At 41.2% G+C, this 25774-nt stretch overlaps 1 protein-coding gene across 1 annotated transcript; it reads left to right on the forward strand.

Moving 5' to 3' along the window:
• The first annotated feature begins 495 nt into the window (after positions 1–495).
• On the forward strand, positions 496–25020 carry NOMO2 (NODAL modulator 2). The gene is made up of 31 exons (XM_064390437.1): positions 496–667; positions 920–1009; positions 2226–2271; positions 2714–2814; positions 2932–3038; positions 3231–3303; positions 3821–3973; positions 4657–4794; positions 5308–5397; positions 5984–6089; positions 6500–6650; positions 7789–7966; positions 8188–8329; positions 9160–9291; positions 10022–10158; positions 10436–10523; positions 10942–11005; positions 11763–11858; positions 13912–14121; positions 14402–14484; positions 15494–15653; positions 15778–15904; positions 16527–16640; positions 17282–17409; positions 18014–18155; positions 18962–19045; positions 19940–20050; positions 21384–21485; positions 21694–21813; positions 22376–22468; positions 23239–25020. Exons 1-31 carry the CDS (start codon positions 536–538, stop codon positions 23368–23370), a joined length of 3630 nt encoding a protein of 1209 aa, XP_064246507.1. The 5' UTR covers positions 496–535; the 3' UTR covers positions 23371–25020.
• Positions 25021–25774: the final 754 nt, after the last annotated feature.

Here is a 25774-nt window from a genome sequence, read left to right on the forward strand (position 1 = left end):
AATGATTGTGTTTACTCTTTCCACAAATTCAGCACGCCAAGGGGGTAACACCGATATTTTTTAACACAGTGAAATTTACATGAACACGCCCACCCAAGACATTCCCCACCTACCTGATGCATATTTATAGCAATGACATATAACTTTACGCAGCGCTTGAAACACAAAGTTGTTTTCTTTATTGAAAATAATTTATTTTGTCGAAGTGGCCTGGCACCAGCTACGCCTGCAAGGGGTGCGAAGGGGCAGCCGGGGACGGATAATCCCGGTTGGGGGCATCACCGGGATGGGGCCGGGGCAGGATCGGGATCGGGACCGGGACCGGGACCGGGACCGGGACCGGGACCGGGACCGGGATCGGGGCCGGGATCGGGATCGGGATCGGGATCGGGGCCGGGCCGGGGCGTGTCCAGCGGGGCGTCCCCGGGCAGCGCCCGGAGCCCTCCGGGCCGGCAGGAGGCGCTGTCGCGGCCCGGCCCGGCCCGGCTCGGCCCTTCCGGCAGCGCGGGCTGCGGGCGGTGGCGGCGGTGAGGGGATGCGGCCCCGGGCGGCGGCCGCGCTGCTCTGCGCGCTGTGCTGCGCCCTGGCGCGGGGCTCCGAGGACATCGTCGTGGGCTGCGGCGGCTTCGTCAAGTCCGACGTGGAGATCAACTACTCCCTGATCGAGGTGGGCGCCGCCGGCCCCGGCTGCCTGCCGGGCGTGCCGAGCGCTGCCGCCCGGGCCGCGGTCACAGGCGGCGGTGGAGCTGCGGCTCTCCTTCAGCCTGGCTCTCTGCAGCCTGCTTGCCATGAAGCGTGTCCTGCTGCCCCCGGCACGGCTGCTGCTCTGTGTTACAGCGCTGGGTTAGAAAGTGCCTGGTTTCAGCGCTCCTCGCCTTTTAAAAAAAATCATTGTGTCTGTTTTGTTTGTTTCTTTTAGATTAAGTTATATACAAAACATGGTACTCTGAAATACCAGACAGACTGTGCTCCGAACAATGGGTATTTCATGATTCCCCTCTATGACAAGGTAAGGCACAAATACCTGCGCTGTCCCCTGTTGTCCCTGCAACACCCACCCAGGAAACACTTGAATCAGGACATCACTTAGTTCGGTTTGAATCAAAGTTCCAACTGTTTCTTTTTGTAAAGCAACGACTTCGTTTCCCAGTGCTAATTATGAGAAAAGCCAGCTATTGTGGCTGCAGTGTTGTTTATTGGAATGACTGCAGCATTGGGAGCCCGAATTCCTGCCAGCAGCTGTGTGCTGTAGCTGTACAAATACTGCACAAAAAGTGCAGGCTCCTACAGAGTGCAGATAAAGCTTTCAGATTTTTTACCTGTAGAAATGGAAATAAATATATATGAGGAGGTGTTTTGGTACGACTGAATTGAAAATAACCTGAATGGTTATTTGCAGATATTGAAAATGTTTTATGGAAATAATGATCCAGGAAACTCAGAATGTATCAGTAATTTGATGTCTGCTTAGACTGGAAAGGTGTTTACATTCAAATTAAATTAAATGCAAGCTGCTTTTAGATGGTCAAGGTGTTTGGCTCTTTTAAGGAGCTAGTTAACTTAGGGTTCAGAAGTAGAAACACAAAATGCTTTGGGTTGGAAGGCACCTTTAAAGGTCATCTAGTCCAGCCACCAAATAATTCCTTCCCTTCCCAATCTAAGAATGTAATGTGCTTTCTGATCCTGGTGATTTCATTCTCAGGCCTTTGAGCCTTTCCAGGGGTGAACTTCAGGATATGTGTGGCAGAACACTTGTGATGCTCTCTGATACAAAGAGGAACCCTGTATTGATGAATACCCTTTTGGATCAGAGCTTTTAAAAGGGTGGGAATTTTGTTATCCCATGTTTGGGCAGAATGGTCGAATATGACCCAGTGGGAATATCAAATGCTGATTTAGAGCCCATCTGTTGGGGCAGGTGGAGGTAGATTTGCACACTTCTTAGCAGTGAGCCAGGTTTGTGCTGGAAGCAGGATAAACACGGTGATACTTAATTTCTGCTCTTGGCTGGATGTGAGCCCAGCATCCCAGCCTGTCTGGGTAGATACAGCTGCTGCTTTGAACAGAGAGTCATAAGCAGGAGGAAAGGAGAATGGTGGATATTGGTGCACTTGAGTCTTGTGTTCCTCTCTGCAGCATGATGCTTGTTTTCTGACTTTCTTTCTCATTTGTTAGCTAAATTAAATTTAGATCAATGAAGACAGTTATTGCTTTTTATTTTTTAGGGGGATTTCATTCTTAAAATTGAGCCTCCCCTAGGGTGGAGTTTTGGTAAGTGGTTGTATGTCTTCTTACAATAGGACACTATTGCAGTGTGGTATCTGCAGTGTGGGACTTATCTCTAACTTGCAGCTGGCAGGGAAAATGGAGCACTTTTCCAAACCTATAAACCATACTGCAAGGTTTAATAACTGACATGTACTTACTGTACCAGGGGAAAGTAAAGCTGGGTGGCAGACACTGAAAAAGTAACCCTTGAACTGATTTGAAGGAATGTGGGCTTTTGACAAAAATGGCTGCAGTGGGAGGAGGGAAAAAGGATTTTCAGAATCAGGATTTGGGGATTCTTTGCCTTTGCTGAAGAAAGGCTTCCAGAGCAATGCTTGCCATGCTTGAATGAATACATTTCTGTGGCAGTTGTGTAAAGCTGAAGCAGAGTTTCTTTGTGGTTGCTCTCTCACTATCACGCTGTTTCATCGTTCTTCTCTTCCAGAACCAACCAGTGTAGACATCCATGTGGATGGCATTAATGACATTTGCACAAAGGGAGGTGATATTAACTTTGTGTTCACAGGATTTTCTGTGAATGGAAAGGTTAGTTTCCTTTATTTATTCCACCTTATGCTAATTCAACCTTCATAAAAACATTCAAATTCAGCTCTACATGTTATTTTCATTCATTTATATTTCTGTTTCGTTTTATTTTGACAGGTTCTCAGCAAAGGTCAGACATTAGGTCCTGCTGGAGTTCAGGTTGTACTGAGAAATGCTGGCAGTGACATAAACATACAAGCAACTATTACACAACCTGGAGGAAAGTGAGTGTGGGTGGTGCATACTTAATTCATCTGTTCATTTGCACAAGATCCTTTCAATTCTGCCATATTGACTGGGACTGTAGGAGTTCTGAAGAATTTTTTCTAATATGTGAATAGACTCTGAATTGTTTTTCTGTGAACAGATGTTTGTGGCTGTTTCTGAAGAGACATAATCCCTTTCTTGTCTTGCAGGTTTGCTTTCTTTAAAGTTCTTCCTGGCGAGTATGAAATCTTTGCATCGCATCCTACCTGGATGTTGAAAGAGGTTAGAACCTACAGAAGTTCTGGTTTGCCTGGTTAGAGAGGATGGATCTGCCAGACCTTGTCTGGATCAGTTAGTGTGAAGAAGGGGCTTTGTGGGTGGACAGGGTTACTGGAGTTTTCCTACATCTAATTCAGGTAGTCAAGAAACAGCCTTGTACATACCCAGTTTGGAGATAGTGAAGCCAGCCAGGGAAGGACAAAATGAGCTTTTGCTTTTGCTTTCCATCTTCTATCCCATACGTTTTGCAAGAATATTGCAGCTCAAATCCTTCCCTCCCAGATTGGTTGTTTTTTGAGGAGCTCTGATATCCTGACCATTTCCTAAATCAGTGAAGCAGGAAACATAATGTTTTAGAAAGTAACTTTGCTTTAGTGTCTTGAGTAGCCTGGAGACCCTCCGAGTTCTGCTGCTCTGGCTTCTGTTGCTCTTGTTGAATGTGTATTCTCTGATTGTTTTTAGGTGCTGAAATGAGACCTGATGCCTGCTTTTGATGAAAATGTTTCTTTCTGTGTTTCAGTCGAAGACAGTGGTGCGGGTGACAAGTTCCAATGCTTATGCTGCCAGCCCCCTGATTGTTGCAGGCTACAACGTCTCTGGGTCTGTGAGGAGTGATGGAGAACCCATGAAAGGGGTCATGTTTCTTCTTTTCTCTTCTTCAGTCTCTAAAGAGGTAATGGTTGATCAGTACCTTTTCAATATGAGTATGGCTGTAAATAAGAAGAACCAAATAGTTTCTAGATTCATATTGCCCTGATACTCATCTGTCCTTCCTGGCTTGTACAATCCCTTAAACTGTATTTTTGTGTTGGGTTCTTTTGTGTGATTTCTTTTTTTTGTTTTCTCTGACAAGGCCCTTGTAATCTGACATGACCTCCATGGAATTATTTCATAATTCATTGTACAGGAGCTGTAATTTGTCTTCAGCATGACATTTTTATTACTCTTTGCCCTTTTGATGGGAAGACAAAGTTCCACAGCTTCTATTGCCACCTTACAAATGCATTAAGAAATGAGTGTGAAACATTTGGTCATGTAAAGCTGAGCTCTGTTCTGCAATGTTAACCCTGTCCACAGAACTGAAGTCAGTAAAGACACATGGTACAGTTATGGGGATGTTTATTTCCCAGTGTTCTCTTCTTGTTAGCATAAAGTTGATTATTTGCTGTTTTTCCCTGTTTTACCTATACATGAATTTTAAGCCATGTCATCAAATTTTGCCTCTAAAATGATTTTATACTTCCCATCAGTCATTCACAGTTGAGTATTTTGAACCCTTCTGTATCCCTCTTCCCCCCCAATTACTTTCATTGTTCTTCTTTGAGACAAAAAGTTGTATTGCATTTATTACTACAGGATGTTGTGGGCTGCAGTATTTCTCCTGTAGATGGGTTCCAATCAAGAGATGAGTCTTTATCCTATTTATGCAATGTTGTATCAAAAGAAGATGGATCTTTCAGCTTTCTTTCTCTGCCAAGTGGGAAATACACTGTGGTAAGTGACTAGAAAGTCATTGCTTTTCTATTGAGTTGGTTGTTAACTTTCATTTTCTAAACCAGAGTATGCTATTGCCACCTCCTCTCCTTTAAGCTGTTTCCTTTTTTTCCCAATCTCTTTCTTACATCTGGATGTTGTGGGAGCATGTTCTCTGCCTGGAGTGATGGTCCTGCATTCTCAGTCTGTGCTCTACAATGGGATTCAGGCTTCTTCTTCCTTTAATCCTTCTAGCAATCAGTCTTCTATCTGTAAGCTCTTGCACATCCAAGTATGGTGTATTCTGATAGGGGGTTACTTTTCCATATTTTCTGATAATTTCATGGTTTCCATCAGTCTTGAAATATTGCCCATATTTGTGTCTCCATGCCTCTGAGTAATTTTTTCCAGGAGGTTTGCAGCTCATTTGACCCTTAGTAGAGATGTTTGATGTCAGTAAGAACATGAAAAATGGTAGAGGAAACCCATTCTGTCATCACAGCTTAGGAGTCAAAGCCCTGTGTCTTCTTTCAGATACCATTCTACAGGGGAGAGAGAATCACCTTTGATGTTGCTCCATCCAGATTGGACTTCCTTGTAGAGCATGACAGTTTGCAGATTGAGGTAAGGCCTGCAGAGGGAATAATTGTTTTGTGCCACTCATTCCTGTAAAAGCCTAACTGATTTTAGCAGAATTGTGGAAAAACTTCTTTGTAAGAAGTTGAAGACATTTTTTTATGCACAGCAGGTAGAAGACAGTTTCTGGTACAGTGCTGTGTTTCTCTACTTCAGTCCCTTTTACTAGGAAGAAACAAAATAGGGCAGAGCTGTCTGCTACGTTCACTTTCATGTCAGTGTTGCAAACAGGCAGTATTCTTCCAGGCTGCCTGTATTTCCTTGTTGAGATTGTCACATCTCTGGAGAAAGGCCTGTAGGTTTTTCTGGTTTGCAGAGTGCCTTATGTAATGGCATTGTGATCTGTGACTGTGGCCAGTGCAGATAAATTGAGAATGTGTGTTTTGTACTTAGGGGAATGGTTTGCCTGGAGATCAGTTTGTACTTTCACAGTAATTGTTCTGGTACATTTTTTAACTAGAGCTGTAAATAAGTTTCCTTTATACGTGCATGGGGAGAAAACAGTGTTGATTGCTGTAGGTGTGTGTTTGCATTTCCTGAGTAAAGACTGATGTTAATTTTTTTCCCATTTCAGCCTGTTTTCCATGTGATGGGTTTCTCTGTCACAGGCAGGGTGTTGAATGGTCCTGAAGGAGAAGGAGTTGCTGATGCCACTGTGACTCTGAACAATCAGATTAAAGGTATACAGTGCTCTTGATCTTTATTGCTACAGGGAAGCCTTTATGAAATTCAAGTATAGGACTAGTGTATGATGTGGAATTAACCCTTCAAGACAATACACTGATTTTCTGCAATTTATTTGAAATATTAAAGTGGATTTCGTGCAGTTGATAAATTTTGCATTTTCTGGTTTAGATGAGAGCATTAAATATTCATTTGTTTGGCAGTTGAAAATTTCTTAATTGCTTTCAACCATATGCCAGATTGTACTTTGAAATACAGAAATGAAGGTTCATGTAGTAAAAAAGCATAAAACTATTTGTTGTATAATATTAATTAAAAACAGCCTAAAGCAGTACATGTCCTCTGGATCTGTTGATACATAAGGTTAACATATGCTCTGGTTTTTAACTCTTGTTATTTGTTACAGTGAAGACAAAAGCTGATGGCTCTTTCCGCCTTGAGAACATAACAACAGGTACATACACAATTCATGCCAAGAAAGAACACCTGTTTTTTGATACTATTACTGTGAAGATTGCACCAAATACACCTCAGCTGGCAAACATCATTGCAACAGGGTAAGGACTGGTGTCAGGATGAAAATGCAATTTGACGTGTGGATGAGGCTGTGAAAATGGGTGATCCTTTCCCATGCTATGCCCAGACTTGTGTTGTCAGGAGCTAAATGTTGCTGAAGAAATTAAAAGTAAATAGGGCAGCATGGGTGCATGTTTTGTGCACAGTATTTTGCTCAGTAATAATGCAAGTTTAGAGCATCCTCTTAATAAGCTCTCCCTTGCAAATAAAGACACTAAGGCATGGGTAAATTAAGAATTTTAGAATGGTATGTGAACCAAGAAAGCAACAGAAAAGCTTTCTGCCACTTGACTCTTGCACAGAAGGAGGGTATCTGGAGTCACATAGCTGTCTGGTGCAGTGTTGTACCAAACCTCTGCATTTTACTGCTCACTCTCAACGTCATTGTTGCCTTACCTGAATTGTCTTTTTTCTTGTTTGCTGCCTTGACTGTGAGTCTGAGGCTGTGCAGTGGTGGGAGGTACAGTGTGAGCTGAGGAAGATTAAAGGGCCATGGTTCTGTGTCCAGGACTTCAGAGGAGGAAATAGTGGCAGTGTTCTGCAGAAGTGAAAACTTGGACTTTACTGAGTCAAATAGCTGTCAGCTCGTACAGACTTAGCCAGCCAGTTAGTAAAAACTCTGTGTGCTGCTGAATGATGGGGTACAATTTATTCAGTAACTAAATATGTTGTGCTGTTAAAGGCAATGAACAAAACTTACCAGCTTCTAATTTGTCATCTTGTCTTGTGCTTTCACAAGTGTAGGTGTACCAAGGTTGTGTTCCAATGGATTACCTATCATATTTAAAGTTTTTGACACAAAACGTTTGAAACTATTTAAAACCTGAGGGGAGAAATCTGTTGCCTGCCTAGCATAAAATCCTAAATCTGTTGCCTGCTTAGCACAACAACAACAACAAAAAAAAAAAAAAAAAAAGGTTGAAATGATTGGGGGTGGTGGCAGGGAAGAGTGAAGCAAGTTGCTTGCAAATCTCTCTTTGAGGAGAATTCCTTTCCAATTAATGTGTTATTACCTCAATATGGTGAGGTTTACTTTTAAGGAAGTTCTAAAACAAGGGGTTTTTTATGATCTTTGTCAAATCAAGATATTTGTTCTGATGACTGGCATTTATTTAACAGGTTCAGTGTGTGTGGCCGCATCTCCGTTACTCGATTCCCTGACACAGTCAAACAGATCAGTAAATACAAGGTAACCATGATACCTGAAGACAAAGACAAAGCATCACTGGTTACAACAGAAACTGACTCTCACGGAGCATTTTGTTTCAAGGCAAAATCGGGTACATACAATGTTCAGGTAAGAATGAGCTTTCATTTCTTCATTGTAGAACTGTTATGGTGTTTTAGAAGATTTTGAAATTTTGGAAAGCGTGTTGGAGAGGCTGGTTTTGCTTTGCCTGGGATTTACAGTACATTTCTGTTTTTTAATTTCTGATAAATGCATTGAAGACAGCAGAGTGGGTGTTTTTGGACTGGTGCCTGAAAGGTGGTGATGCCTTGATGTCATTTACTCTACAGGTAATTATTCCAGAGTCTGAGACCAGAGCAGGGTTGGCTTTGAAACCCAAAATGTTTCCTGTCACTGTTACTGACAGACCAGTGATGGATGTGACCTTCTCTCAGTTTTTGGCATCTGTCTCAGGGAAGATCTCTTGTTTAGGTAAGTCCATTGTGAAAGTGAAATGGCAATGGAATGGAGAGCATCAGCACTGCATGTGTGAGTGTTGTTGACATCAAGACACTGGTTAGTCCCATCAGCAGATAAGTAAATGTAACTTGCACCACATGGAAAAAGCAGCTCTTCCTGGGAGATGTTGTGGCCTACTAAGTTTGGAGTAAAATTATGTACCTCCTTTTAATACTTGCTAGGGATAAACAAGCTTTCCTTCCTCAGAAGATAGGTGGATTCTGGAAGGAAATGGTCCTGGCTGCTACTTAGGATACTGTACATCAGGCAGAAAAGTACTGGAGATGAAAGAGAAGTTAACCAAAAAAAAGGGAAAAAAGCAGTGCATGTAAAAACTGTAGGATAGATGCTCAAGCTGTTGGCAGAAGCTTTTAAGCTCTGTTCTTTTTCATAAGCTTTTTGTCTTTATTTTAGTCTAAGGTTCCTCTCTCCTGCTATTTTCCTTGATTACCCACTGATTTTGGCAGGTGATGATTGGAGCCTGATTTTTGTCATTTTTACCCTTCCTTTTCCTCTCTGAATCCTCCCTGCACTTTGTGATCTGCCTCTCAGGTGTTTACTCAGCTCTTAAGTCTCTGCAGAGTGAGATGAACCCAGGGATTTAATGTTGATCTCAGTTTTTTTTCTCGCCATTAGATAAAAGACTACAATTTACAGTCTCAAAATCCTGCAGAATGCAAAACCCTAAGAAACAAGTTTTAACTGGAAACATCCTGTGCTGGGAGGGGGTTAGCATTTCAGCATTAGCACCCCGAGGTGTGGCTGTTTTGGGGTGCAGCCTGACGTGCTGTGTTCCCTGCCAGACGCGTGTGGTGACCTGACGGTGACGCTGCAGGCCGTGAGCCGCCCGGGGGAGAAGCGCAGCCTGCAGCTGGCCGGCAGCCGCGACTCGGTGCCCTTCACCTTCGAGGGCGTGCTCCCGGGCAAGTACAAAGGTAGGAGCAGGGCAGCTGCTGGGGGGCACCTTGGTAGCTCCGTTTGTGACCTATTCTGAGCACTTCTGTTATCATGGATAACTTCTGCAGCATGCCCAACACAGTTGTGAAACTTGAGAGAATCTGGAAAATATCTTACAACAGGTTTTTGTAATGTTGGTGTTTAAGCCTGTGTCAGCCCAAATGTTACTGCTCCCCTGAGTTTTAGGGGGAAGTGGGCTTTATCATGAACTGGCTTGTCCCAAGCCTAAGGACAGGGACACACTCTAGTTCTGCTTCCAGAGCGCTGCTCCTTAGAGCAATATGTATTTTGGCCAGCCTGCCTTGGTCTGTGGAAATTGTTTTCCAGGGACAGATGTAGAAGGAGTATATAGATTGCACTCTTTGTGCAGGAGTGGGAACATTTTTCCACCAGGTTAAATTTGGGTTAGGTTGTGATGTCCTCTAGGCTGCTTTGCCTGTCACAATGATAGTGCCCATTGAGGAGCCTTCCAGGGTGGCCAGGCTTCATTATTCCTTTTTATAGCACAGCTTTCCTGATAGATGTGTTGGGTTCCTGGTGATGCTGCAGTGCTGAGAGCCAGGACTGTTACTACAGGCATTGTCATGTGTTTATCTCTGCAGGTTATTGTCAGGGAAGCTAGAGAGACACAAACTTCTCATATAACAAAACTGCCCTGATTTACTCAGTTTTGCATTATTAAAATGTTTTGTGTGGTGTATATTCTAGTAAGCATTGTACATGAAGACTGGTGCTGGAAGAATAAGTCTTTGGAATTGGAAGTCTTGGAGGAAGACGTGTCAGGAGTAGAATTCAGGCAGACTGGATATATGCTGAGGTGTTCTCTTTCTCATGCAATCACACTGGTACGTAGGAAACAAATGTTCTTTTATTTTTTAAATGACATTGTGAAGGCAGGCTGGATTATGCTTGGAATCAAGGCTTTCTCCTGTCTCTGGAGGGTCACAGAGCATGGAATATTGATGTTTAGAATGCTTCAAGATTTGTCTTTTAAGTTTGATAAAATGGTCTTGTGATGTTAGGTGTTACAAAAGAGATGGCATTGATGTATCTTTAGGAAAACACTGTTTTCATTTTGTTGTTTGGTAGTTGTTAATAGTGAATTGTGCTGTGGCTTCACAGGAATTTTATCAGGATGGAAATGGACCCGAGAATGTTGGTGTTTATAACCTGTCCAAAGGAGTTAATAGATTCTGTCTTTCAAAGCCAGGTAAAAGCTTAAAAATACTAGTTTAAAACTGAAAAATAACCAGTTAGCTAATACCGCTGGGAACTAAAAAAATATTTGTTGTGGTTTCTGAAAGGCATTATTTTAATGACATCTGTATATAAATTATCTGTTCCAAGTTTTTAGATTTCTCCATTTCTTCTGCTGTTTAGTCCTTCACCAAATCTGGATTCCAGAAATAAAATGTTACCTTTTTTTTTTTCTTGGTGATGAAAGTATTTAATCTTTGATGAATGAAGGTCATGTTAAAATAATCTCATTCATATAGGTTATGTTTGTCAGACACATTAGAAGGTGTCTGTGTGAAAGGCAGCAGATATACAGTCGTTGTAGTTGTTTCTATACCTCTGCTCTAAAAATTGGCTTTTTCAGTGGTGGTTCTTTGCCTTGCTCTTTGTAGGTGTGTATGAGGTGACTCCACGCTCCTGCCACCAGTTTGAACACGAGTATTACACCTACGACACGTAAGAGTGTGACTGTTCCTCTCCTTACACCTACAGCATGATTCTCCATAAAGCTTCCTTCTGCTTCTTTCAGCAGGACAGGATGTGTAGAGGGAAGCTCAGCCAAGGTGTATCACATGTGTTCTCTTGCCCTTCCTATCTTAAAAGTAATAAATCATCTAATGAGAGGGTGTAAAGGTGCTTTAGTTATTTTAAATGGGTATTTTTTTTTCAGATTTCTGTCTGTTTAGTGTTGGGTTTGCTTTGTAACAGAGAAGAATTATTTCAGTGAAAACTGTTGGTCACTTCTGAGAGCTGAAAGGCAAAAGATAGGACAGTAAGATTGCTAAGAGGCCCTTGCACTATTGCCTGTCACTGGTGCCTGCTCACCCCATTTTTTACAACCTGAATAAATGTTCACCCTTACCACAAGTAAACAGTGCTGATCTTCCTCGGTCAGGCAGCTTTATTAGTTATTTATAGATTATGGTCTGGTGATGTGTTTAATGACACTTTGACATATGAAATCAATCAAATCAGCTTTAGCTTGAGAGGAAGCAGAAGGCTCAAAGGGAAGAATTGCTTTGGGGCTGGAGTTAGGAAATGCTCCCTTTCCAAGAGATGACCATCCCAGCACTACAGCTTTGCTGTGTAATTTCTCTATCATCTTTTATAAAGCATTTCAGTCTCAGGGGTGAGAGCACAGACTCTGCTAAATAAGATTTGTTTATTTGGGAAGGGGACCTTGGATTCATATCTTTGTTCCTTTGATTTGCAGGTCCTCTCCCAGTATCCTGACGCTCACTGCAGTTCGCCACCATGTCCTTGGCACGATTGTGACTGATAAACTGATGGATGTGACTGTTACCATTAAGTAAGGACAAAGAAATCGTGGGGCTATAAAAAGTGGAAGAAAAAGACATTTCTGTCATAAAGCTTTATTCCAGTTTTAGTGCTGCAGTGGCTGCTTTCTAAGGGAATGGCATCCTAGCCTAGGCTGCAAGAAGTTTTTAATGCTAAGATGTGCTTTGAGTTTTTTGGAGATAAATCCAGCCTCATTTTGAGCATTTTCTCATCATTTGAACATTGTCCCTCCCTACTTTTGAGTTTTGGTAAAAAGGAATGATTTTCTGAGTTTTTATATACTTTAATGAACTAATGTTTCAGAATTCAGAGGCTGTTCTTTTAGCTTAGGTCTGAGCTCTTTAAGGCACTGGCATATGTTTTTTCCCTTTTTTTCTTTCCTCAGAATGAGAATATGCTGCTTTAGAGCATTGTAACTGGTGTGAGGAGGGTTATAAAAGGAGAAACATGCAGAGTGATTGCACACTAATGCACCAATTTATGTTTAGCTGAACAGACAGCTCACTAGGGAGCACTGATTTGTGAACAGCTTTAATTGTATGAGCTACCAAATCTGCCTGAAAGTGTCTGATAATGATGAGTGTTTTATTGATACTTTGCTGGTGTCTACTTGTTCTAGGCTATGGGTTCTCTAACTTTTTTGAGTGCAGAAAACATCTTTTCAGAGAGCATTACCTGCAGAGTATTGCCTCAAGTTCTCCAAGATTAATGACCCTATCACAGCAACTGCTGGGCATCTCCAGCAGCTGGAAAGGAGACACTGAGACAGCAGAGAGCCATTAGGATTTTAAAAACAACTTAGTGAGGAGGTGAATATTGTACTGACCTTTTCAGCTTGTTGGCTTTTTGGAGACTATTGGCCAGTGCTTTGAAGGCAGCTTAGTTGCCACAGGTATTTCTGATCAATCCTGCCTCAAGCTTTTCAGCTGAAGTCCAGTTTGTGAAGTGCCATCAACATAAAGGGAACAGTCTGGGTTTAGAAGCAAGCCGTGTGTTTTTACAAGTCTGTGTACCAGATCCATGGCTGTGACCCATTAACTTTGAGTTAACAAAAAAACCCAAACAACCTCAACCAAAAGCAAAGCTAATTCTCATCAGTTCTTGATAATGGCTTTGTATGTTTTAAAAATAAGACTGTAGTAATGTATTATGAGTATCTTGAGATTGTGTGTGCCTGTACAAATTTTTAATAGGCTTTCAGACAAAAAAAATTACGTGTTTCTGTATTGTGTCTGGACTGCAGAGAAAGAATATAAAGCCTTTGTGAAACTTAGTGTGATAAAGCAATAGTAACTATGTCTCTTAAAAAAAAGACAAACTGGAGCATAGGTGAAGGCTGAAGCAGGAGACAGAACTATCCTGGTAATCTAAAGTGGCTGTAGGAAAAGTGATTGTGATCATTTCAGTTCAGTCCTCACTGAGAATTCAGACTGTTAGAGACAAGAGATGATAAGATACAAAGGATGATTGGAGTCCAGAAGAAAATGCTAGAGAAGAGAGGATGCAAGATCAGAGAGGGTGAAATAAAATGCGTTGTTCTGAGCTGCTTCTAAGAACTTAGTTGAATGTATCTGGTAATCTGTTCAGTGGACAGTGACAAGATAGCTGGGTAGTTCAAATGAATAGGGCAGATAGGTGAGAACTCGGAGCTTTTCCTGGAAATTTCTGGCTCTTGGAAGTATTTATGTGTGATAGAAGTTATTTTCTCCTTGTATTCTCTGCTCCTGAGAGGTAGGTTCTGAGACAGAAGTTCCTAGTTCTGAAAAAAAAGCAAGCTTAACAATCTTTTTATTTATTTTGTACTTTCTGTATTAAGCTTGTTCTCAGGTTTGACATTCCAGCCTTTCTCTTTTAGTTTAGGTCTTTGTTAGACTGATCCTTTTGCCTAAAATTTTACTGCTCCTGTACTCTTTACCAGAATAAACAGGGCAGTTAAAGAGGGATGGGTTAAAAAAATATCCTGGGACTTGTCTGTGGGGTGTAAAGGCAGTAATTGACAGATACAACAAGCTCTTATCTCTTTATAGGAAAGGAGATGATTTCGTTTTTCTCCATATTTTCAGGTCATCCATTGACAGTGAGCCTGCCTTAGTTCTGGGGCCCCTGAAGTCTGTTCAGGAGCTCCGTCGGGAGCAGCAGCTGGCAGAAATCGAGAGCCGCCGGCAGGAGAGAGAAAAGAAGGGGCAGGAGGAGGAAGGAACAAAGCCACCAGTGCAAGAAATGGTGGAGGAGCTCCAAGGACCATTCTTATATGAATTTTCATACTGGGCAAGGTAATACCAAGCTCCAATAATGGACAAAGTGTGTTCTGTGTACTGTTGTGTGTTGTTTCTGTCAAACAGGATAATGATACAATTCCAGGTAGGACAGAGCTGCTGGCTGGGTGCCTTTGGTGACTCTGAGATACAAGAAAACTTAGTAGCACATAGTAAGAATTTTGCTTATATTGTTGTTAATACTTTTTTCTTAGAGTATTTAGATGCATTCTTGCACTCTGTTCTACGTGAGAGTTGCTAATTCAATTTTCTTCTAATTACATGTTGTGTTTTACAGGTCTGGAGAGAAAATTACTGTAACACCATCATCAAAAGAGCTGCTCTTCTACCCACCTTATGTGGAAGCAGTTGTTAGTGGAGGTAAATATTAATAATTTATTGTTTGAAAGGATTGGATTTTTGTGGTTGAAATGTGTCTATGTACATATATATCTATATAAACATATGAATAACAGAAAAAGTAACATTAGGGAAGTTTCAATTGCAGCAATTTTTTTGGGCCAGTTTAATTCTGGAATTTGGAAGTTATTTGATAGAGGATGCAAGTACAGTTTTTATCAGCAGAATATTCTTTCAAGTGCTGAAAGACCCATTTAGCAGAAGAGGAAGGCCAGGGTTCTGGGTATTACACCAGATTCTCAGAATTGTTCATAGTACTGTCACCTAGAAAAAGAGTTGTGCAAAAACAAGGTTTTTATTTTGAATTTGTTACCAAATTCAAGTTTCTCTTAAAGTTCCCCCCACTAGATTACAGTAATAAAAATATTCACAAAAAAAAAGAGGTAAGTTTCAGAATTGTCAGGGTTATCATCAGTTATTGATGCTGCTTGTCAGATCAGTGTCCATCATGTCCTCAGGTTCTTAAGTGAACATATTTTGTTTGAAATCAGAAGGAGATGTTAAGTGCCTCTTTTCATGTGACTCTGTTTGCACATTTTAAATGCATTTGAGGGAGGGAAATAAAATTTTGCTTAATGTCATTGAACATGACAAATGCTGACCTGAATTTGAACTCAAAAAATGTGGTCAAAGCTCAGTGTAATCTGTCTAGAAGGAAGTTTCATTGCCATTGTCTCCATGTGGCTGCAGTGTGTGTAACTCACTGAGACCTCCAACCACTTCAGAAATCCTTAAAGTTTTTTTGGGGATGTGCTTATGGCTTTGAAATGTAGTTACTCATTTTGGTACTGTTCAGATATTGTAAGATGTGTTGAGAGGCCATGAAATTGTGTGGATTGATCTCTTGTTCTAAGCTAAAAGGCCACCAGCTGGTCACTTCGGAAGCAGTTAAACTTCTGTTGTAAGCCAGAGTGTCAAGTGTATTTTTGACTTTTTTTTTTTGTCTTAAATCTTCTTCGCAATGACCAAGAGAGTTGTCCTGGGAAGCTGATAGAGATTCATGGAAAAGCAGGCTTATTTCTGGAAGGGCGAATTCATCCTGAATTGGAAGGTGTTGAGATTGTCATTAGTGAGAAGGGAGCAACTTCTGCACTTATCACAGTTTTCACTGATGACAAAGGCACTTACAGGTAATGAACAGATTGGTTTTGAACCTTTGGATTCTTTAGTTAAAATACAGTGGTTACTTGTGTATGTGTATGTGATATCCAAGTGTTCTTTCTGAAACAAGTTCTGTTCTCCCTTTACTTGAAGTGTTGGGCCACTCCACAGTGACTTGGAATACACAATCACTGCTCAGAAGGAAGGTTTTGTTTTGACTGCAGTGGAGGGAACAGTGGGAGACTTCAAAGCTTTTGCTCTTGCTGGGGTGACATTTGAGGTAATGTTCTGAACATTTTGGGTTCTAAATGAATAGTGTGTGCAGTTGGAGCTGGACAGGCAAAAAGTTAATTTTTTGTCTTCCAAAGACAAATGGGTGTAGGATTTTGGGATAATTTATTATTATTTGGATAATAATTTTTGTCATGAGGAAACAAATCTCAGTGGATGAGCTCAGTTGTAGACCATGACTTGTCATGCAGAATATACATTACAAGGTTTATAGAGTCCAAAAGACTGGCTTTATTTGCTTTTGTAAAGTTGGACCACTCTGTTTTAATGAGTTTTATCCCTCAAGGTGTAGTTGTAGTCTGGTCCAGCTGGTGCTTGGTTCCAGTCTTTGGGGTGCTTTGTTCTGGCCTCCCTGTGTGTTCTGTGGAGTGGTAGAGAATGGCTGCTGTGGTGGCACATGGTGTGCCATGGGCTGTGACTGCCCAGGCCTTGGCAGCAGGGGACTCTGCAGCCCTGTGGTCTGGCAGGAGGGGCAGTACAGATGTGTTAGTTCTGCTCACAGCTGAGTGCTCAGAGCCAGCCCACCTGTGCACCCTGCAAGGGGCTTTTCAACTGATCCATTCTTCATAAAGAAACCCTCACACTTAAAATTCCTGTTTTTTCAAAAACAGATCAAATCAGAGGATGACCAGGCTCTTGCTGGAGTTCTCCTGTCTCTCAGTGGAGGGGTGTTTCGGTCCAACCTCCTCACACAGGACGATGGCATGCTGACATTTTCCAATCTGGTAAGTTGAAATTATTCTTCAGAGCGTGGCTGTGTTTGGGGCTGTGTTACTTTCCCCTCCCAAAAAGGGCTCTCCTGAGTGGCAGATGTCCTTTGAAACTCTAACTCATCATGAGAGATGCAGATCCCTGAGAATAAACAGCACTTAAAATCTTAGCAAGTGAAAGATGTGAAATCTAACATGGCAAGAGGTTTCTCCCCAACAGGTCAGAGATGATGTTGATTGATCTCAGTTACTAATTTGCAGTCTGTAAACATGAAACAAGCCAATTTGTTGATAATCATTGGAGAGTCTTTAGGGGGAAGGAAATCTAATTACATTATTGATCTATATGTGTGTAGAAATGCTTGAATAGTTTCTTTGCAGACATCCTTCTTTTGTGGTCACTCTCCTGTCCTTGAGGTCTTGTGGTAAGGTTTTAGGGCTGTAGTTGCTCTCTTAACACTTTGTCACCAGGTGAAATTCCATCAGTTTATTGTCCAGTGTGCTCCCTCTTTTTCACTGCTCACATTTGTGTCAGGCTTAACCTGTGGTTGGAACAGAGGATTTCAGCTCTCCAGAGAGCTCTTGCAAAGCATATTTGGAGTTGGTGAGTTTTTGCATCACTGTGAGTAAACAGCTTGTTTTGTGCTTCTTTGCAGAGCCCAGGGCAATATTACTTTAAACCCATGATGAAAGAATTTCGGTTTGAACCATCATCACAAATGATTGAAGTGCAGGAAGGACAAAATCTCAAAATCCAGATAACTGGTTACAGAACAGCTTACAGGTCAGTGGAGCTGGAATCCATGGAAAATGCTATGGGCTGTATCAGGATGTGTTGTGCCAAATATGTTTCCTCCCAGCTCACCTCTGTTCTTGCAGGTTTGGAGGAGACTTTCCAAGTCTCAATTTAACTTAATTATGCTGTGTATAAGTACTTTTTTTGGCCTTTTCTGGTGGTGGTTGTGGATATATAGCTAAGCCCAGATGGCAGAGCTATCTGGGGCCATGGCTATGAAAGCACTGTCTCAGTGGCACTGAAGTTGTTTATGCTGCCTCCAGTGAGAGAGGAGAGGACTGTTCTAGGTATAGTAGACCAATTCAGATATCTGACTTCAGGATCCTTGCTTTCCTTACCCTCAGGGGTAAGAAAGAACTGCTGTTGATGGAGTCTAGGAAACTTGGATTCTTAAAAGTTGTGTTGTGAACTGCAGCAAATTGTGATAATTTAAACTGTTTTGCACACACATTATAAATACCCCTTTTCTTCTTCATGCTGTGATAAATACATTAAGTACTTTTCCCATCAATTATAACAATAAAATGTCTTTCAAATATGCATTAAAACAGCATCTGCATATCTGTAGCAACTGCTCTCTTTATACCTCCAGCTGTTATGGCACAGTTTCCTCTTTAAATGGAGAGCCTGAGCAGGGAGTCTCAGTGGAAGCCGTGGGACAGAAGGATTGCAGCATCTATGGAGAGGACACAATAACTGATGATGAGGGCAAATTCAGGCTCCGTGGCCTTCGGGTAAGGAGTAGGAGGCTCTGTCATTTCCTTGTCTGTCAGTGTGACAGTGGAGCAGTGAAATGGGTTCTGTTCAGTAGCCACTGGTTTCTGTTTTCACATTGTGTTTGCTAACTCAGACTCCCCTGAGTCTCTCTGTGTGAAGAAACACTGTCAAGCAGGGAACATTGAGTCTGATAAAATGGGAAGAGAAAAGCTTGTGGTGTAAGTCTGCTGGTAGCATACTGTGCTGGCCTCCACAAACACTGAGCAGTTGTTGTGACGTGACAGAATCCCCTGGTCACTGCCTGGGTGACCAGCAGGGAATTTTCATAGGCAGAATAATTGGGGGAAGTGTTTAGTTTCTCCTGTGAAGATACCAACAGCCTGTTTTTAGCAGGACCTTGGGTGTGTGTGTGGTGTTGGTTGCACAGCATGTATGTGAAGTAAGCTGTTCTTCAGGGAATGGGGAAGCTGAATTTATGGCACCATTATGGAAGGAATCAACAATTTCCTGAAGTAAAAGGCAATGTTTGGTCAGGTTTTAATCCTGTGTTTTCCTTCATCACAGCAGATGATTTAACACTGTGATGCAACAAACTAATGAAAGTTCTATATAGCCTTTTCTTATTTTCTGACAGGAAACACTCCTAATAGTGTTATTGAGCTGAATTTTCTATTTGAGATAAGGAAAACTTTAACTGCATAGAGTTAAATCTGTTTGGGTGGTGTATCTTAAACGGAGTGTTAGAAAATTCTCTTTACTGCTCTCTAAAATTAAAGTATGTATTATTCAGTGTTGGGATTTATCATCTGAATGTTGCTTTCAGCCTGGCTGTGTGTATCATGTCCAACTCAAAGCTGAAGGCAATGATCACATTGAAAGAGCTTTACCACAGCATCGAGCAATTGAGGTAATTTTTTCTCTTTTTTTGTAGCATCACTTAAATATGAAATGGGTCTGTCTAGGCATTCTGTCTGTTCTGTCAGCAGCAATGTAGTGAAGGCATTCTGTTTAGACAAGTGCTTTTCAGCAAGTTAGCTCCCTAAAAACAGGCCCCATACTGTGTGTCAGCACCATAGCTCAAAACTGAAGTGAGATAAAGCCCAAACAGTAAACAAGTGAAAAGGATTCTTTCACAGTCATGAAAACTGTGCATTCAGAAACAAGAGAATAAATGTATGGAATACCTTTCAACATTTCTTTGTGATGTGGAGCAAAGCAGTGGTAGCTTGAGGATGTCATAAATTGTCATGTTGTCCTACAGTTGTATTTAGTTATGGACAGAGAGATATTGTAATGTTTTATTGGGTCCAAATCATGCAGTCTTGATGTAGGTGAAATTATAATTTAGAATAGCACTTTTATCTTTATAAAGTGTAGTAATAACTTCTAATTGAAAACTGGTGGAATCTTGTTAAATATTCCACATTAATCACCTGTATAAACATCTCTGTGCATTTCTCAGCACAGGTGCAAAATACTGAGACCTGTGTTCTGTGATCAGGCAGTCCTGTGGATGTACCTCACCCTTTTCCAGAATAGTGCTTTTGAGACTTCCATTTTTAGTTTAGCTTAATGTCATGAGCCTCATGCTGCTAATGCCCAAGTCTGCAATTGCAGGCTGTGCACTCTGAGAGCAGGGACTTGCAGTGGGGAAGCTTTGAGCTTCCATGTGGTTAGTTTAGAACAAAATCTACTTTTTATTTAAAATGATCAGCAGTGTTTGTGTTGTTAACAGTTGTGTTGCTGTCCTTTGTTAACTGTTTCTTTGCTGGTAAAAACCTGAGTGTGTTTTCCATTGCAGGTTGGGAACAGTGACATTGATGATGTTAATATTATAGCGTTCCGGCAAATTAATCAATTTGATTTAAGTGGAAATGTAATTACAGCTTCTGAATATCTCTCCACATTATGTGTAAGTTCAAGCCTTTCATCTTTGTCAAGTGTATTTGTTACTACTTTCACAATAATTTTTTTTCTGCAGGGTCACTGGAAATGGTTCAGTAGCCAGAGCACACATTTAATTCAAATTAGAACTAATAGTTTAATGAAGGTGAATTTGAATTCCAGATAGAATGAAGATTGCAGTGTTCCTGGTGCTTTGCTTTAATGTTTCCATTTTTCATGGGAATATTTTTAAGAAAAGCCTTCTCTGGTTGGCCTGTACATTTTGGGATATACTTCCCTGATTAGGGATACTCTGTCTGTTGGGGCATCAAACCAGCAAATGTGTGAAATGAGTCCTTTGTATCAGAGAGCTGCATTAATTCCTGAAACTCATGAAATTTTTGACCTGTATGTCAAAACCTGAAGAATGCAGTGATACCCCAGGACATGTGAATTTTAAAGTACATTATAATAGACAGTATGAGGCAAATTTTGTGAAATTTTCAAAATTCAGAGCACTGTACTGTGGTCTGAAAAAGCTTGCTAATGCCTCTGATCATTTTGGCTTAGGGCAAAAATAATAGAAGTGTCTGCAAGAAGTGTTAGTGGGGTAGGAGTTACAGTATCATTTCTCAGGTTTAACAGCTCCATAAAATGTTACCTACCTATATAAAAGCAGTGCTTGGATTTCTTTGACACTAGTTTGTTATGCATCTCACCTGCCAAGATCTCTTTGCTAAGCTTTTGGGTTTTTTGGGAGACATTCAAAGGATCCAACACTCAGAGCAGGTGTGAAGGGAAAATGTGTCACCTTACTGAAGAGCCCCTGAGCTTGTGTCCCATCTTCCTGGGGAAATTTAAACCCTTTCAGTTCAGCCTAAGCCAATTGGAATTGATGTTAAAATTTGATTATATGGAAATTATCCAAGCCTGTGCCTTCTTCATATGAGGTGGGGTCTTGTGTTGCACGTACTGCATGTGAGCTGTTGATGGGTGCATGTCATCACCCTGGCCTCCAGGGCAGACATTCTTGTCTCTGAAAGTTCTGCTAAGACTGGGTCCAGACACAAGTGAGAGCAGTTTTGTGCTCCACAGCACAGGCTGCTTTTCATACATCAGGTATGTGAAAATGTCAGACAGCAGCCGTTCCTAAATTATTTCAAGTTCTATAAAAAAACTCTTGTGACTTTTCACATCCCAGATTGAATATTTCCAGGTGTTCTTACTTGACAACTTTCTGTTTATAAAAATACATTATGAATTTTAAAGTGCTTTTATCCCTGAAAGTGTGGGATGTCTGAAATATCTGTTGTGGTGCAGGCTTGGAAATGCCTTGTTTGTGCTTCTTCCTTCACTTACAGGTGAAGCTCTACAAAAGTGAAAATCTTGACAACCCAATTCATACAGTCAACTTAGGCCTATCCCTGTTTTTTCATTTCCCACCACTACTCCGAGATGGAGAGGTAAGAATATTGCTGGAAAGTTAACTTAGCTCACTTTCTTTTTTTCCCTAAGGACACTGAAATGTAATTTGTGGGGTGCCTGCAGAGCTGTATTCATGCTGCACTAACCAGTGTCTTGGAAGATTTGAAGCCTGTTTAACTGACCTTTGCCTCTAAATGTTGTTTTGTCTCGGAGATGCTGTAGCCTGAGTGTATCTTTTACCCACAGAATTACGTGGTGCTCCTGGATTCTACATTGTCTAAATCACAGTATGACTACACCCTGCCTCAAGTTTCTTTCACTGCCATTGGATATCATAAACATATTACACTGGTCTTCAGTCCCACTGTAAGTACTAAAGATTTTCATGTTCCAGAGATCATCTTGGGAGCAGTATTTGGTGTTATAACCTGCATGTATTTTGTGCTCTTGGACAAGCTTCCTGTTAGTGTAAATATAAAGAGGTTTATGAGTGACATTAATTTAGATTTGATGTGTGTTCAGTTGCCAGTGGAATGGGAGGAGGACATGAAACAGCAGTAGGAAATGAAGGGTGCAGATGTCCCTGAAAGGTTCTCTGCTGGCATGGCTGCTGTAGTGGGGTCACAGAAGTGTGGGCAGCATGGGACAGGTAAACCAAATCACACCAGGCTGACTGTCAGTGGAGACTGACCATCACTGAATTGGCTTTACAGAGCAGCACACCTCAGGAAGGGGTAACACATGAGTGACTGATCCAGAGGGTGGCTTTGAAGTGGGAATAAAGTAAATCCTAAAACAGCACTTGGACGGAGGTGAAATAAGAAGGCCTGGATGTGCCTTATGATCCTATTGCTGATGTTTCTTAGAGCTGAGGGATTTCACAGTCAATTTAAAAAAAAATAAAATCCATGCACTGCACTGTTTCCAGAGAAAGCTGCCTGAACAAGACATTGCCCAGGGGTCTTACATCGCGTTACCGCTGACGCTGCTCCTGCTGCTGGCTGGTTACAACCACGACAAGGTGGGTCAGGGCTGCTTCTGCTCCTGCCCAATATTACTGTCCTGTCAGTGGGTACATTGCCCTGTGCTCAGTGAGGGTTTGTTACCCACACAGAGGTGCAGTCACAGTCCCCTTCTGTGATACAAGAAAAGCCACAGTGTAGCCATTGTGGACAATTGCAGCCATGTTTTTGGACAGTTACCTTCCTTTATAAAAGCTTAATGGGAAGGTGAGTGCCTGTGCTGTGGCTGAATTTTGGTTCCTCATTTGATTGCTCTGACAAAAAACAATACAGTGTCATTAAAATTCAGATAACCAGACTCAATGATAACAGCAATAAAAATAATTGTTTTATTGGCTTCAGGCACAATCAGACTGGAAAAAGTCTTGCAAGTCTTCAGGTCTGCTCTCTTTAGCTTTATACCCTCTCTAGTTCAAAAGCTCTCAAGAGGAATACAAATGCCTGCTATACAACCCCCTGTCTTTGTTATCAAGCTGTGCTCTTCTAGTCTTTTCTGATATGACTGGATTTCTGTTTTACCAAAAAGAGAACTTACATTTGTCTGTGCAGTTTGATTTCCTCTCAAACAATCACTTTAGGTTCTGAGTATCAAAAATTCCCAGAAGTTTGGTTTGATTCCTCCCCAAGATTTGCTGCCATAATTTGATGTCTTTGTAGATGTGTGATTGATGAATAGAGTCTGGTAGGGGCTGCCTGTCTAGAGAACCATACCATTCAGCCCTTACATGCCATTGTAACCACAACTTGCTTCCTTTTTTTTTTTCCCCAGCTTATTCCCTTGCTGCTGCAGCTGACAACTCGGCTGCAGGGGGTGCGTGCTCTTGGGCAGGCAGGCTCTGACACGGGGGGCCCAGAGGATGCAAAGAGACAAACGAAGAAACAGAAGACGAGGCGGACGTGAGCTGAAAGGAAGGACTGGCTGAAGTGGTGCTCTGTCAAACTGGAGCCTGAGGAGGCAAAGCCAATAAAACATATCTTTGTTGAATTTGCAGACTTGACATTTTCTGGTTTTGCTACATGAGCACCATTTGTCACATTAGCTCCATTTTGGTTGTAAATTTTCTATGGAGTCTATAGATTTCCCTGTTGTAAAGTGATTAAATGAATGCCTCTGCTGTCACTGAGTGCATCTCTCATACTTGAAGACAATTAATGCTTTTTTTTTCTTTTCATTGGAACAGGTCATGCTGTCCTTATTAATGATTTATAAAAGCAGTGGTAATCGATAATACTTGATTTCAGTTTCAGTCTCTAGATTTTGGAATGATTTTTCCTTACCTTTTGAAATACCCACTTTACAGAAGCAGCACACAGGGATTCTACTAAATCAGTGTTGCTTGAAACAGAATTTTAGGGGACATAGTGGACTGGTGACTTATGTCATTGTCACTTCCAGTTCAGCAGCTTGATTGAAGAGTCTGTCTGATTTCAGTTCTTGTCCAGTGATTATGTTATCTTTGATTAAGTTTTTGCCCAATGAAGACAAATTCTCCATGTCAGGTAAGGTTAGTTGTTAATATCAGGTAAGTTCTGATGTTCCTACTGCAAAAGCAGTGTTTCAGTTTTAGTTTCCTCTCCAGTGTGACCTCTTTAGACCTCCAGTGTTCCTGAGGTGGCTCCAGCTGGCTGCACTGCTCTTTGCAAAGCTGTACTGTTACCATTCACCCATGGTGGTCACATCTCCTGCTCAGGCCATGCTCAGCCTTTTTCCCAATTAATGATTGATTTTTTTTTTGCCTTTTTTACCTTTTAGGTATTTTAACTGTGAGGGATGTGAGTTTTTTTGAAATCTCCAATGTGTACAGTCCCAATAATGTAGACCCTGTTTCTTACAGGTTCTCTTTTGATTCCTGCTTGAAGTAGGTAGTTGGACATACACAGTTTAAATGTTAATAGGGCTTTTTATTGACAAATACTATAAAGGTTAACAGAGCATTTGAAGATGCACATAAATGCCTGCAAATATTGCAAAGACCTTGGTACTGCCAGTAAGTGGCAATGTTTCTCTTCTACAGTACTTGAAATAGAAGTCCCCTTACATTTAAATGTTTAAGCTTACAAGCCCCACCATTCTTAGAAATTTGGATGCTGATGGTTTTATGCTGGTTTTTTTGCACTTTGCAAAAGTTTGGTCCTAAATAATTAAAACTTGATTTGGTAATGATTCTGTCTTTCAGAGGGAAATTTGTCAGGACCATAACAAGAATGTAGAATGTTGAAAAAGCATTATGTATAGAGCTTGAGATGAAGCTCTAATAAATTACCATGTTCTACTTAAAGACTTTGAATTTCATATTGCTGATGAAATATATGGGGAAAAGACAAAGTGTTCTAAGACTTATAATAAATTGTACATTTTCAGTACATTTTTATTTTGAGCTGGTGAATGTTAAGAAAGTTATTGCTGCTTTGGGGAATGTATGAGGAAGAAATGCACATAGCCATGTGCCTCAAAGGGGTTCCAGGTATTCTGATCTCTGAACTGTGAGACTGACTGATGATTGAACTTAAACATTGGAACTGCTGTTAATAAAAAGAAAAAAAGTGACAATTCTTGCTAATTTAATGTTTTCTTCTAAATGTAGAATTTGCCCAGTGTCTGTTCTTAAAATTGTCTTTTCTTTGCCTTCTGCATCACACTTGTGACTATGAGTCCCATGTTTTGAGGTTTTTTCTGCTGTTGAAGTGTTAATTCCTACAAAAACTGTCTCTTGAATTTCCTCAGTTGGCAAAGAAGTTGTACTCTGAGAAAACAGAGAAAACTGAAGCATGAGATAATTTTCTAAAGCAGAACTAAATGCCAAGGAATCAGTATCTTCAGTTCTTTATAGAAACCAATAATCGGATACAGAGGCCCAAGCAGAAAATGAGTGTGGTCTCTGCAATGCCCAGAGCCAGGAGCATGAAGCAGGACAGACAGACAGGTCTGTGCCAGAGGGTTTGCACAGCCCCTGCACGGCTGAGCAGAGCTCTGCAGCACACACAGGGTCTGCTTTGCGCAGCAGCACTCAGTGCAGGAATGGGGATTGGGGTCAGCACTGCCTCTGTTCTCTGCTAGCTGCAGTGCCCAGCCTTCACTCACTCTGCACATCAAGGTTCCAGTTTGTGCTCTTAAGACTTCAGGACTGGCCCTGTCCAGATTATAGAAAATGTCATTAAAGCTGCTTGTTGCATCTTTCATTAATTTATGTGAATGCAAAGAATAAATGCAGGCTGGGACTAACACAGTATGTTGACTTACTGGAAATCTTTCAAGAGTGTTTATTATTATTTTTTTGCAGGCACAGTAGTGAAAAAAAAGATTA

This window comes from Passer domesticus, chromosome 15 (genome assembly GCF_036417665.1).
Source record: "Passer domesticus isolate bPasDom1 chromosome 15, bPasDom1.hap1, whole genome shotgun sequence".
Taxonomy (NCBI): domain Eukaryota; kingdom Metazoa; phylum Chordata; class Aves; order Passeriformes; family Passeridae; genus Passer; species Passer domesticus.

What these genes read in the sequence shown, in the direction of transcription:
- NOMO2 (XM_064390437.1), top strand. Translation starts at nt 536, where the DNA reads ATGCGGCCCCGGGCGGCGGCCGCGCTGCTCTGCGCGCTGTGCTGCGCC. An exon ending in GATTTTCTGTGAATGGAAAG is followed by an intron (nt 2,815 to 2,931) that starts GTTAGTTTCCTT and finishes TTATTTTGACAG; the next exon opens with GTTCTCAGCAAAGGTCAGAC. An exon ending in CTGGTTACAACCACGACAAG is followed by an intron (nt 22,469 to 23,238) that starts GTGGGTCAGGGC and finishes TTTTTTCCCCAG; the next exon opens with CTTATTCCCTTGCTGCTGCA.